Here is a 12,825-nt window from a genome sequence, read left to right as displayed (position 1 = left end):
CCCCTGCAACAGCAATCTAGGAGAGGTGTCAATCTGTGAAACGCTGCCAGTGCCACTGAGCCTGCGCCTTTGCTTTACCCCAACACTGTGGCAACAACAGTAAACACTGTGCCGATCACTGCATGATTCATTAATCCACACACTTTGCAATAAACGAGCTACTCACAAAAAGGTGCCCACTAATGCGTAACTACATATGGGCTTCACTTAATCGCTTTGAAAAGAGGTAGCACAAACAGTGGCCAACTAATCTTAGCTTGCCACTTTATACCAATTTCAAAACAACTTCTACTGCAGCCAAAGATAGGAGTGAGCCCATTGTAAAACCAAAAACTTCGTGTTCCATTCCCACCACAGATAGGGAGAGTAGCTAAATTTTAAAATGTGTTTAAGCAGTCAGTATGGAATGGCCTCCTCTGCTCTACCTTTCAACACTCAGTCACCCCCCTGTGGCTTGATGGGCTGAAAGCCAGCAGGCTACAACATAGGTGTTCTTCTCCCCCAGTAACACTCCTTTGTAGGCTGATATCAAGTTACTGCACACTGGGTTCACCTTTCACAGTTACAGTAACCAAGGCTGAGAACTTCCCATCTTGTCACAGGGCATTTTCTTTGCTCCTAGTAGGCATAAATTAGCAACCAACCAGCATATTAAGTCTTTAAACAACAAGTTTGATTTAGCTGAGAAAATAGCAAAACTCAAATAAGGATAATTCAAGTTTGGCTTACAAAAGTTACAGGTAATAGAAGTTTGCCTTGCAGAGTCTGATCACAAAAATGAGTGCCCACCCAAGCAGTATAGGGCTGACTTTAGCTGAGGGATGTGCTATATAAGCAGATTGAGTGAGAGTTGCTATTTCTAGATTGGCCAGAGCATCATGTGTCAATTAGCTACAAAATAAAGCGGGTCATCTGTTCAAACGACCTACTTCCACAAAGAATAAAATGCCAGTGGAGTCTGAAGACTGCAAAGCATTACAATACTGAAGTTGTGAAAGTCTAACCTTTTATGAAGCAAGAGTATAGACCTTATTGATTACATTACTCACTGCAACTTTCTATTATTTCTGTTGTAGTGTCCCAACATTCCCTTAGCTTTTTTTTCCTGAATGCAATCACTCATCTCATCCTATCAACAGGCAAACCAGGTCACCTTGCAGTGACTCATAATCGGGAGTATATAATTAGCTTACCTGTTACACCAGTTACTGATTGACTCATCCGCCCTGTTGGTAGGATGGCTATTCACTTGTATTAGCCGCCCACTAGAATTTACTACCAGAGGGGAGCCTCAAATCAGTGGAAGGTCATAAATTGAAAACTGAGAGGCATGGGAATGTGCCGCGGCCTTTAGTGTCACAGCTGCTCTAGTCAACTTCCTCCCGAAATGCATTTCCTCATTTCACTTCAACCCACATGGCTAAATGGTTGGGCGCTTGCTGTTTTAGGAAACCAGACGAGGCTAAATTATAGACCCACCTAACTCCAGTGTTGGCCATTTTTTTCTCTCCTTTTTTCGTCGAAACCGAGCAAATTTTCCGACTCCAACCAGACAGCAAGCAATAAAGACAAGGAGCACGACAGTCCAGTCCAGTAGCCGCGACGACAAACATAAACAGACATGACAAATCTTTTGTCGGTTTAAGAAAAAAAAAAAAATCAACCCGTCAGCCTGGCAATTGGCCTTTAGCATATGGGTGAACTATACTGCAGGTCAAGATTTTGTCACAAAGGGCGGAAGGCAGCTGGCTAGCTTAGTCGCCATATAGTTACCACGCAGCTTTCCACAACTACAAATAACTTAAGCATCTTATACACATAACAGTAGTACTACTAGCCAGGACAATTGTTAACGTTAACACAAGTATTCATTGCCAATATGATACACGTTGTTCAGAAGAAATTCTACGGTAACCTGTACACCCTTGCACCGTGTAGCGCTAAGGTAGCGCTAGCACTTGTGGTATTCCGAACGACGGTCAGTTTAGAAAACACCACGTTATGAATACAACTAAACGTATTCTGTTCTAAAAGAAAAACACAAGCTATGACATAGTCCTGTTAGTAGTCCTAATGCTAGTCAGCGATTTTCTTCTTTAGGGAAAAAGCCATAGCCGCGATAGCAAGCTAGCGCAGCTATGTTAGCTAGCGGGCTAGCTAACGCACTTTGCTTTTAGCAGCAATCTTTTAGACCAGCAGCACTGCAACAATCAAGACAAAAGGTAACTGACTCAAGTGCGGATATCACGGATATCTGAGGCAGTGAGAATGAACATTCATACCTTTAACGGGATTTTCAACACCGATTGTAGCACACGATTAAACCGTCTTAAGCTTTGCTCTGCGAGCTACCATTAACGTGGCTACATACTGGACACTATTCTCGGACGACTCCTCATGCAACTTACTTTGGCTGCCCGGCAGTGTGGCGATCACCTAACATATGGAACTCAACTTTTCAGTGGGCTCTAGCGGATCTATAGCACTAGAATTACATTCAATCGAGGCAGAAAGAAGTTCCCAGAGGTTTGCTGAGATCTTTTAGTCATTGAGTACTTACAAAGAGCAAGCTGAACATTGAAATCCCGTGACTACCCCGGAGAAAGTGGAGGGAGTGCAGAAAGCGCTGTCAGATCGCCTTTTTGTTCCTCTTTAGTGTGGCAGCCTGAGATCTCGTCGGAGGTCGGGAACTGTTGTCGGGGAGGAGCCTCCTCCTCAGTTTGTACAAGACCTTCAGGGACCGTCGGAAAAATATCGACCAGGCAGTGCGAATTAATAGTCAACAAAATGAGGGCCACCTGAGAAATCTGCAAACCTCGGAAAACTTTAAACGACAGACGCGTGTATCCCAGATCATCCTAGCATTTTTTTCTTGTTTGTTTGAGTGTTTCCTCGTCACCAATTTAACTATCAGGAAGCGGAAACTGGAATAAAGTTTAAGTGACATGCATGGCAACGTCTGAAGGGATTAGCTTCAAGGTCGTTCCTCACTTTGCTTTAGTGTAGGTAACTTTTCATATCTTCTATTACTTCTCTCTATAACAGCACATGTATGTGCATCAGGTTGTATCTGCGGTCACTGCGCCAGAATTACCGGGATCTCTCGAATGCAGCATGGATGGTCTGACGTCAGTACGACGTAAGAAGAATCCGGTTGACTGATGACAGCTCACCATGGTGACGACAGTTCCAGCAAGTAATAGCACCATATTATCCCTGAACTCATGGGCTGTTTTTTAAAAATAGATTTTATTCTTATCTAAGCACATGGATTGGTTACAAGAACCGTTTTGTTTCGAAAAGTACAGACTGTTGAATCGCCTCCAGTCACGCATCAGAGTTAGTTTAGTTGTTTTAATTAAAAGCCAGCTCATTCATATGTTTGTTTATCCACATTTAATGTAGTTATCTATCCATCCATTTATACTCTTATGCTTACGTGATAACCCATATATTCAACATGCAAAATATTTATGCAAAGATATGTGTTGCTTCCATCTACATCCAGCGAGCTGACCTGAAAAGGAAAAGTCTACCTGTTCCTCTTTTCAGTCCTAAACTTACTATGCAATCACCCATCTCTCCGAGGCCTGAAACGCTGTTTATAATTGTATATCTCCCTCTAGTGTCAGTTCTTTTACGTGCAACAGATTGCTCCGCACACGAGCTACTGAATTTTTACTGTTACTGATTTTTTTTAAGATGTAGTAGTAGCCTCTGTATTCCAGTTAATATATATTTTCTTTGTTACATAACCATACAACAGAAAGTCAATGAAGTTTCACGCCAGCATCCAAGGCATTTTTTTCTTTGTTTTTATTGACGTGGTATCAATACAATCAAGTACTGTAGATTTTGTATAAGCAGACAAACATTTTCAATCAAAAAGGAGTGCATTTTATACCCAAATTCTATTGCATAGTGCACACAATAGCCTTGTAAGACAAAAAAAAAAACCTATACGTTGATACATTGTACATTACACAAATAGAAAATAATACAAATAATCCTTCACAAACAACTCTAGAATGCTAACTACAAGTTGTAAATGCTCTTAACTCATCGATGCTGTTAAATACCATTTATATGTCCCAGGCTTCGGTGGTCAGTTTTGGCATCCCTATTAAATTATCATAAATGTATAAATACATCTTCATTAATTTCATGTGCAAATGGGAATGGCCGTTTGTATACTGAAACTAAAACAAACATATATCCCTTAAGAACCGAAGCAAGGCTTTTGTGATTTTTTTTCTTTTTTTTCCTAATAAAGAAAAACAAAACATTTGCGGTACATGGATCTCAGTGACACTTGTTAAATGATTTGCACACAGAGCAAACTCAGCAAGCAAGTGACATTGTCTAAGAAAATATGAGGACAGAGCGTAACAGCCGCATGTAACTCTCATCACCGTTTCACCGTGTGTCGAAAAAGAGGAGGTGATTCAAAAAAATAAAAGGCAACATACAGTACATAATGAGACTGCTTTGTAGACTCACATAGCAACAATGATACATAGCAGTTGTCGATGTGTTCATGTTATGAGACAGAAAGGGCTAAGAGTAAGTGCATTACATAGAAATAGAAATACTGATTAAGCCTTATCCTCACACTAATTTTCCAAAGCGACGTGAAGAGTTACTGTTTATGCACTGTGACCCACCATAAAACAGTCAAACATTATACATTCATTCTAATGGGAAGGCTAAATGTTTGGCACCATGCTCGTGTACATTGACATTCTTCCATCATGATGTAAGGTAGTCATAATTCAGTGTTTACGAGCGTCAGGGCGGCACAAGTTAGATAGAAGCACCAACCTTTGTTTTGTTTTGCCTAGATTTTATTATCTTTTGTGATTCGTAACTACAACTAGTGAATAAACATTTTGTACATTTCATAGTATGTCTTTTTTTATGTCTTTTTAAAAAAAAAATTGTTGGTTCGTGACTTGGCACAAAGTAGTTATTGCACGCCTTTACACCTTTCATCTTTAGAGTGTTGTAAAGTAAATCTTCTACAAGATTCTCTTTAAAACAAAAAACACAACTCAAAATCTTCTGGTGGAACATTGATGGGACTGTAAGCCGTTCCTACAGTTTTGTAACTTAATTTTAGTTTATTATTATCCTCGCTAACGTTTTCGGGACCTGAACGCCAAGGGAACATTGTGACAAATCCGCACACACAAACGCACGCAGTGACACAGTGACGGGCTGAAGGGTATACCTACTAAGCATACAAGTGCACGCATGCACAGAGTGGATCTTTAATACTTCATCCAACAGAAATGAATAAACACACCTCTGACCTACCACCTCTCCCAGAAATCTGGCGTGGTTTTGTTAAAATGTTACACAACCTGCATTTCACAATCTTCAGGCCCCAGTCAGACCCTTTCACTTATTTATGGACTAAAGGCAAATTGATTCTCATTTCCAGCCGTGCACTTTGACATTATCCGGTTCTGAAACATCCTGGCCACAGATGTTACACTAAGCTCAGCAGTTAAGCAATTTTTGACACATTTGATTTAGAAATAACTAGAAAATCCTGTCATTCAGAGCTACAAATGATTAAAAATTGCTCTTATTTGCCTGACATCTATCACAAACAACACAGAAACTGGCAGTGAAGGACGTAATTGAATTGTTGTTGTTGTTTACTTATCCTTTTGCCTCCTTGTTTTCTCAGCAGACTCAGGTTTTCAAAATCTTTGTGGATTTTGCATCATGTTGTTAAAGGATTATATTTTTTTTCTAATGTGGCAGTGCAGATGGTTCCCTTGGAATCAGGGAAAGGGTTTTTAATGACATTAGAAATCAGTGATGTGATGGTTAGAATGTGTGAACAGGATGCATGGGATAGTGATGAAACCAGATCAACAGAAGGAAAACAGAAGGAAACAGGCCATTGAATCAGCAGTATGTGTGTCCTTACTGTCCATTTGTCCATAGACACTATCTATTTTCTGGCCTGTGAACACTGACTGTGTACATTTTTAACAATGTCCTAAAGAATGATAGTGGGGGGTGATGCAGGGGTCTTGCTTGGTGGTGCTGATCTCTTTAAAGGGCAATTTAAAGGTGTCTACCTTGTTAAATGTGAGGTCATGTTTATTTGTAGAATTAATTGTTCTGAACTGCATGTAAACTAAATTACAAGAAAGAGGAAGACCTATTATTTGAAATTTGTAGGTTACTAAATGCATAGTGAAGCAGAAAAACTCCCTGAACAGGTGCATATGTTCACTATCATTAAATATATCTCACCCTAAAACCAACTGTTGCTGAGTTCAATCACAACTTTTTTTTATGTAGCAACAATTTAAAATCCTAAAAATTTCAGTAAAACTTAATAGTAACACACCACACCAAATACTTCGTTTTGGTATTGTAATGTATGCCTATATTTATTGTGTTGTATTTTGGCTTTTCAATATAATTCTAGCAATTCATGATTTAAATAACACACCAGGGCAACATGACTGCAGCGATGACCTCCCCCTCCCCCCATCAGAGTTTGGTGATGTCGTCCTTGTGTCAGAGCATGTGGGCAGGTTGTGCAGTCACACGGGAAGGTTTCTAGCACATTAAAAAGTAAGGCACTAAATAGTCTGAATCCAATAAACAACAACAACAACAATGATGACATGGACCAAATAATAACAATAAAATTATGACAATATAATAATTAAAATAAGCTAAAAGCTTAAAAAAACACAAACATAAAACACAACTAAAACACACATTTGAAGGACACTGAAATAAAGAACACAGTATGAAATTCCTTCCCCTGCCTTTAAAAACTCACTTCATTCACAAAGTTTTTGTTTCACTTGTGCTGTTGAGGGCGAGACAGATAAAGACTATGGCAATAATATTGAGTATTTTATGGGTTTTGTGTTTCTATAATGGCTGCAGGTATTTTAGGTTAAGGGCTGCACTGAGGTGCCAATCTAGCAACATCTTTTAAGGAAAAGATAGGGTTATGTGGGACAGAGCAAGAATCCTGAGAAGGAAGAATGGATGTACTCTGTAGAATATAGGCCATTTGCCTGATCTGAAGGCATCTGGACCCATACCTGGTCACCCTCCTTCAGCTCTAAGACTGCACTACCAGATGCCTGGTCCATGTAGCCTTTCTTGTATTCATCATATGTGTAAGTGGCTGGTACATTGTTCTTATACAATGCTACCCACAGGCTAGTTCCCTTTACATGCATGTGGTATGCAAAGTAGTATATACCAGATAAAGGAGCAGTGAATATGCCAGTAGAAGAGCTGTAGGCATTTTGCCCATTGTAGAGGGTCCTGTCAAATTTGATTGGCATGCCTGAAGGAGGGAATGGTGTGGTAAGGACAGCTGTGAAGGCTGGTGCCACAGAGGCGGACAATGGAACTTGACTATATGCAGGGCCTTTTCTGTCATCTGGAATTTCTCCCCCATCTAACTTTGAACTCTCTGGCCCTGCAACAACTGTATGGCCATTTCCTGGAGGCCCAGGGGGTCCTGGAGGGCCAGGAGGCCCAGGTATGCCATTAAGTCCAGGGGAGCCTTGTTTCCCTGGAGGACCCTGGGGACCTATAGGACCTTTCTCACCCAACTTGCCCAGCCCTGGAGGCCCTGGAAGTCCTTGTTCACCCTTTAGGCCAGGGGGACCCTGTGGACCCATGGGACCCATGGGCCCCTGAAGACCAGGAATGCCCGACTGGCCCCTGGGGCCTGGAATTCCCATAAACCCTGACTCCCCTTTAGGCCCCGGGGCACCTGTTATACCAGGATTCCCAGGGGGGCCAATATGCCCAGCCTCACCTTTAGGTCCAGGTTTTCCGATAGGACCATTGGGCCCAGGGATGCCCTTTTCCCCAGGCATACCAGGTTTTCCAGAGTGTCCATTGGGGCCTTGGTCACCTCGAAGGCCAGGCAGTCCAGGAGGCCCCCGGGGCCCGAGCTCTCCCTTCTGTCCTGGTATTCCATGTTTTCCTGGCAATCCCATTGGACCTTGAAGTCCTGATGGTCCTGGTTGTCCATCAAGTCCTGGCTTCCCAACTGGTCCAGTTGGTCCTTGTTCTCCTTTATCCCCCGGGAGACCTGGAAATCCACCATGTCCCTTTTCTCCTTTTAGTCCATTTGGACCAGGTTTTCCATAGCCATTAGTTCCAGGCATTCCAGGAGTACCCCTGGCCCCAGATTCACCTTTTGGACCTTGTGGACCTGGTGCTCCAGGAAGTCCATCTAGCCCAGGCTTCCCCAACCCAACTGGCCCTGGCAAACCTTGTAGTCCCGGGGGCCCTGCCTCTCCTGGGAGTCCTTGATCACCTGGGAGTCCATTATCACCTTTAGGACCAGGTACTCCAGGCAAACCTTTTAGTCCTGGTGTGCCAATACCTGAAGGACCAGGTGGTCCAATACTCCCTTTTGGGCCAGGAGAACCCCTTAGACCTGGAAGCCCTGGATTCCCATTTCCATTCTCGCCCTTAGGCCCACGATCACCTGGTGGGCCAGCTATACCCTTTATTCCTGGCTCGCCATGGACCCCAGGGGGGCCTCTCATACCTGGAAGCCCAGGTTTCCCATTCAAGGACAGTCCAGCTGGGCCAGGAAGCCCAGGATGCCCGGGAGGACCACGGAGACCTGGTTCACCACGAGGGCCTACCTCACCATTAACCCCAGGCATCCCCTTTGGCCCAATCTTTCCTGGGAGTCCCGGAAGTCCAGGCTTACCAATTCCCGTAAAGCCTGAAGGTCCCTGAGGACCTGGTGGGCCTTGGGAACCAGGCTTTCCCAGTCCAGGTTTCCCTGGAACGCCTGGTGGTCCAGGGGGACCTCTTGGTCCTGGTTTCCCTTGGGGGCCGGGTTCCCCCTTCACTTCCATCATGGGTGGCATATCTAGGAAAAATATGTACAGGTTGTTAGGACTACTGTTACAGGTATTATTATCATCATCATCATCATCATCATCATCATTATTAAGTACTTTAAGTAAGTATTTTTTTAAATTGCTGATGTCCGAGAGAAAAGATGTCATCTCAATCCACACTACTATGGTGACTGGATTTTAATAACTATCTGTAATACAATTAGTTGAATTCTTTGAGAAGAATAGATAAGATTCTCTAGACTACTTTATACTACTTTGTACTTAGCTGTTATGGAAACTGACAGACTATCCATCTTTTCAATCAACAAGTGTCTGTGAGTTTATCATTAAAGAACTGTTTGAATCAAAATATATTTTTTATTGAAGAAATTTTTCATTTGTAAAAATACTAGGTAATTTTTTAAATAAGAGTTTAACTAGTACTACAAAAAGAAGGCATAAAACCAGGCTGGTTGTGTTCTTCTGTTGTGAAATCAAAGAATTAATTATCTACATACAAGAAACACTGAAAATTCGAGAAATACACAAAATATATTACATGATTATTATCTAAGAAATTAATACTTTGCATACTTCAGTATGAGTTTAGAGACTGAAAAGTCATATCTTAATCAGTGGCATAATTCATTTCCATTTCATTTTCTTTTACTTCATCAGTGCTGTGAGTGGCTGAATATTACCCAGTCTGAAGGTACTCTATTAGACTAAATTCTGGAAAGGTCACCAGTCCATCACTTGTTATGTAATCACAAGTGACAAACACTTGTCACTGAGTTACCTTTGATGTTGTCCTAACTGACTCAGTTGGAGTTCCTGTTAAGGTTATTGGAGTTTACTTTTGATTTTGAACCATAGAGGAAAACAGCATTAAAAGTGTGCCACAGGTTGTAAACTCTGTCATTAATCTTTCCTATAACAGTGGAGTGCAACACAGCCAGGCTTAAACAGGAAAAAAAAACAAATAACACAGTTACTTAGCAACACAGTTCCTGTCTATTGCACTCCAAGTCTGATTAAATGGTGAATGTTAGCTAATAACAAGGAGATCTTTGTCAAATAGAACTGAGGTTGATTGCAAAATGTCTATTACTTGATGAGCTTGCCCTATCTGATCCATTTAGTCCTTTAGTCATGTGAATTGTTATTCTTAAACCTTGGTTTAAGGTTGATGTGGTTTCCTGTTTGCTGCATCCTGTTCATCCCTAGAATGTCACCCTTGCCAGGCCTTTGAACACTTTCCAGAAATAGTTCATGGCATTCCTAATGGAACCATGGACCAATATTGCCCCCTACAGATAGCTGAAATTTTCAAGCAGTTTGCTATTGAGCACACCAGAAAGATCATTGCTAGTGTTTGCAAATGACTTAGCAGAATTGCTGTTTTACTGCAAGGGATAGCATAATGTGTGAGGTCTGTGAAAATATGAGGCCAAAGAAAAAGGACTGACAGGCTGCATAGTGATCCACAGAGCTGTTTTCTTCCAGCACATAGCAGGATAATATTTTCTTTTTTGCTACTGTTATGCTACATATTTTGTTCTGTATAGTGTTGTGTATATTAAGGTTTTTTTGTTTGTTTGGTTTTTTTTACTGTAGTTTAGTGTATTGTGTGACCATAGGAGGAAATGGTTTGGTACAGTAAGAATTTGCTGTGACAGCTTGCATGAAAAGACTTTTAGGAAATTAGAAGATGAGGATTTCAGCATTTCAGAATCTGACAAAGTGTGTAAACATTTTGACCACTATAATTTACATAGTGGCTAAAACTTACTTACTGACAGCTCCCTAATTTTGACACATAATTTAATGTTTGGGATGAGATGCAGCTGTTTGTGGGTTGTTTTGCTACATGTATGAGCTGTTATGTGAAATGAAAAAAAAAAAAAGAAATTTCAAAAATGTTAAGACAAATATGCCAAAATAATTCAGAAGAACTGCACCGTACCAGACTATTATTTTCTGGGGTAACTGACTTCTGTTGTGTATCAAAGTGAATGCTATACTACGCTGATATAAACAGCACAAGAGGCTTTACATGCTGCTTTGTAATGCAAAAGAGCACTTACATTTGCATGTACTTTTAGAGAGCGATTTTATTTTTCCTGCAGTGGTCACACAACAAAGTAAAGAGAAAAAAGCACAGACAATTTATAGAGCAGTGCACAGAACAGAACTAGTCCACAGTGCCACAGCTTCTCAGTAACCTCACACAGGGGCTTATCCCTCCATATGTCTTATCTATGGGCATCCTCTTTCCTCTGTAAAATGTTTACCTGAGTACCTGGTCCTTCATGTTGACACATTTTCATAACTCTGATGTGCTCAAGTCACTTCTCACTAATCAACTGTGGGATCGCAGAGTTAAAAAAAAAAAAAAAAAAAAACTAAATTTATTACACAACATCAGATGACTCACAGAAATAATTCTGGAGAATAAAGCTGTTCAACTGAGACACAACCTACTTCAAAAAGTGTTAAACAGCCAAAACCTGTTCACACTGTAGGGAGCTGTGCTGAGAATGCTAAATGCTCTCACTGTTTCTCTTTCATTTCATTCATTCAAGACTTTCTCTAATTATTTTTTGCTAACTTCAACTGTTGTTTGTTTGAGAAGTGAGCCAACAAAACTGAGAAAAGCTATAAAATCTAAAACAAAGTAGTAAAAGCATGCTATGCACTGTGCACACTGTAGTATTGTACATTTATGAATGTTTACATTTAAATAAATGCAGTCCCTCTGATAGGATGGGGAGCACAAGGAGTCAGAAGATTAGGTTGTTAGGAAAAACTTGAACATATAACATTTTACAGCACCGTTAATATAGCACACACAGAAGAAAAATTAGGTGCCTCAAACCAGAGATAATGATATGGCATTATTTTTTGAGATGCTAAGCCAACCCAAAAAGTCAGGCTGTCTTAGCCGACTGTGGAAAAGAGGCAGTCAGCTGCTCCATTAGAGGACTGAATAATTTCATTAGTAATGCAGTGTGGACACATTACCACACAGTGGCAGCAAACTCATATTCAATGTACCACATATATCAGAAATCCAACTTCTGCCACATTCTTTTCAATTCTATTTATACAAAGCATGCCTTTAGCTGAGATACACTCCTTGTATAGGTCTTTGATTTTTTTTGTCTGCCATGACTGGGACAGTTGTCATCTTATTAGCCTGTCTGTATGTCTATCAGACCAAGTGCAAAAATGTGGTTCTGGTGACACCTACTGAAAGGTGAATTCCAGCAAAGACCAATGACATATTCCAATTTGATGCTCTATTATGCCCTATATCTTTTAATTATGGTGCCACTGGCCTTGCAAATGGTGTAGTTAGAGTTAGATTAGAACTGATTTAATCTTTTCTAGATTTTTTTTTTTACATTCTCTCCTGGGGGATATGTAATAAATGGTGATATCCAGTTGGTAAGACAAGTGATTTCAGCACACAATGTGCAGTCAGAGCTTCATGTGATTTGGTGCTTTAGACATAAGGCTACATTTTATGGAGGTAGTTCATAACCCCAGTTTCAAAAACGGGTGGGATGCTGTGTAAAATGTAAAATGTGTGTTTTATAAAACACTGAATGCAATCATATGCAAATCTCAAAACCCCATATTTTATTTAAATTAAAAAAAAAACTTTTAGAAAACATCAAATGTATAAACCGAGAAAATGTACCATCTTAAGAAAATACTAAGGTCATATTTTGAATTTGATGTCAGGTAAACGTTTCATAAATGTTGGGACAGTGCAGTGTTTCTCATTGTATAGCATCCTCTCTTCTTTAAACAACTGTCTATAAATGAATTAGAACTGAGGAGACCAACCGCTGGACTTTTGGGAAAGGAATGTTGTCCCATTCTTGCCTGATAGATTCTAGCTGTTTAACAGTCCTGGGTCTTTGTTGTGTTTTTTGTTAAGGTGGTCTGGACA

The 12,825-nt window shown here is 40.6% G+C and overlaps 2 protein-coding genes across 3 annotated transcripts in view; both read right to left on the bottom strand.

Moving 5' to 3' along the window:
• The window catches only part of ptp4a2b (protein tyrosine phosphatase 4A2b), a 22,241-nt gene extending 19,547 nt beyond the window's left edge, over positions 1-2,694 (bottom strand). The window contains exon 1 of the mRNA XM_014329608.2: positions 2,561-2,694. The gene's annotated coding sequence lies outside the window, so the exon portion shown is untranslated. The remainder of the gene's footprint in view (positions 1-2,560) is intronic.
• col8a2 (collagen, type VIII, alpha 2) overlaps positions 1-12,825 on the bottom strand; it is a 58,232-nt gene that overhangs the window by 1,962 nt on the left and 43,445 nt on the right. Inside the window, exon 3 of one of the 2 annotated variants that reach the window (XM_042213985.1) lies at positions 1-8,893. This exon is cut by the window's left edge and continues 1,962 nt beyond it. In XM_042213985.1, coding sequence (XP_042069919.1) covers positions 6,990-8,893 — 1,904 coding nt within the window. In that variant the 3' untranslated portion in view covers positions 1-6,989. The remainder of the gene's footprint in view (positions 8,894-12,825) is intronic. The other variant, XM_005948392.3, reaches the window with a different exon arrangement.

Source organism: Haplochromis burtoni, unplaced genomic scaffold, assembly GCF_018398535.1.
Source record: "Haplochromis burtoni strain Fernald_Lab_line unplaced genomic scaffold, NCSU_Asbu1 Contig_506, whole genome shotgun sequence".
Classification (NCBI taxonomy): domain Eukaryota; kingdom Metazoa; phylum Chordata; class Actinopteri; order Cichliformes; family Cichlidae; genus Haplochromis; species Haplochromis burtoni.
This window is presented reverse-complemented; position numbering and strand designations above follow the sequence as displayed.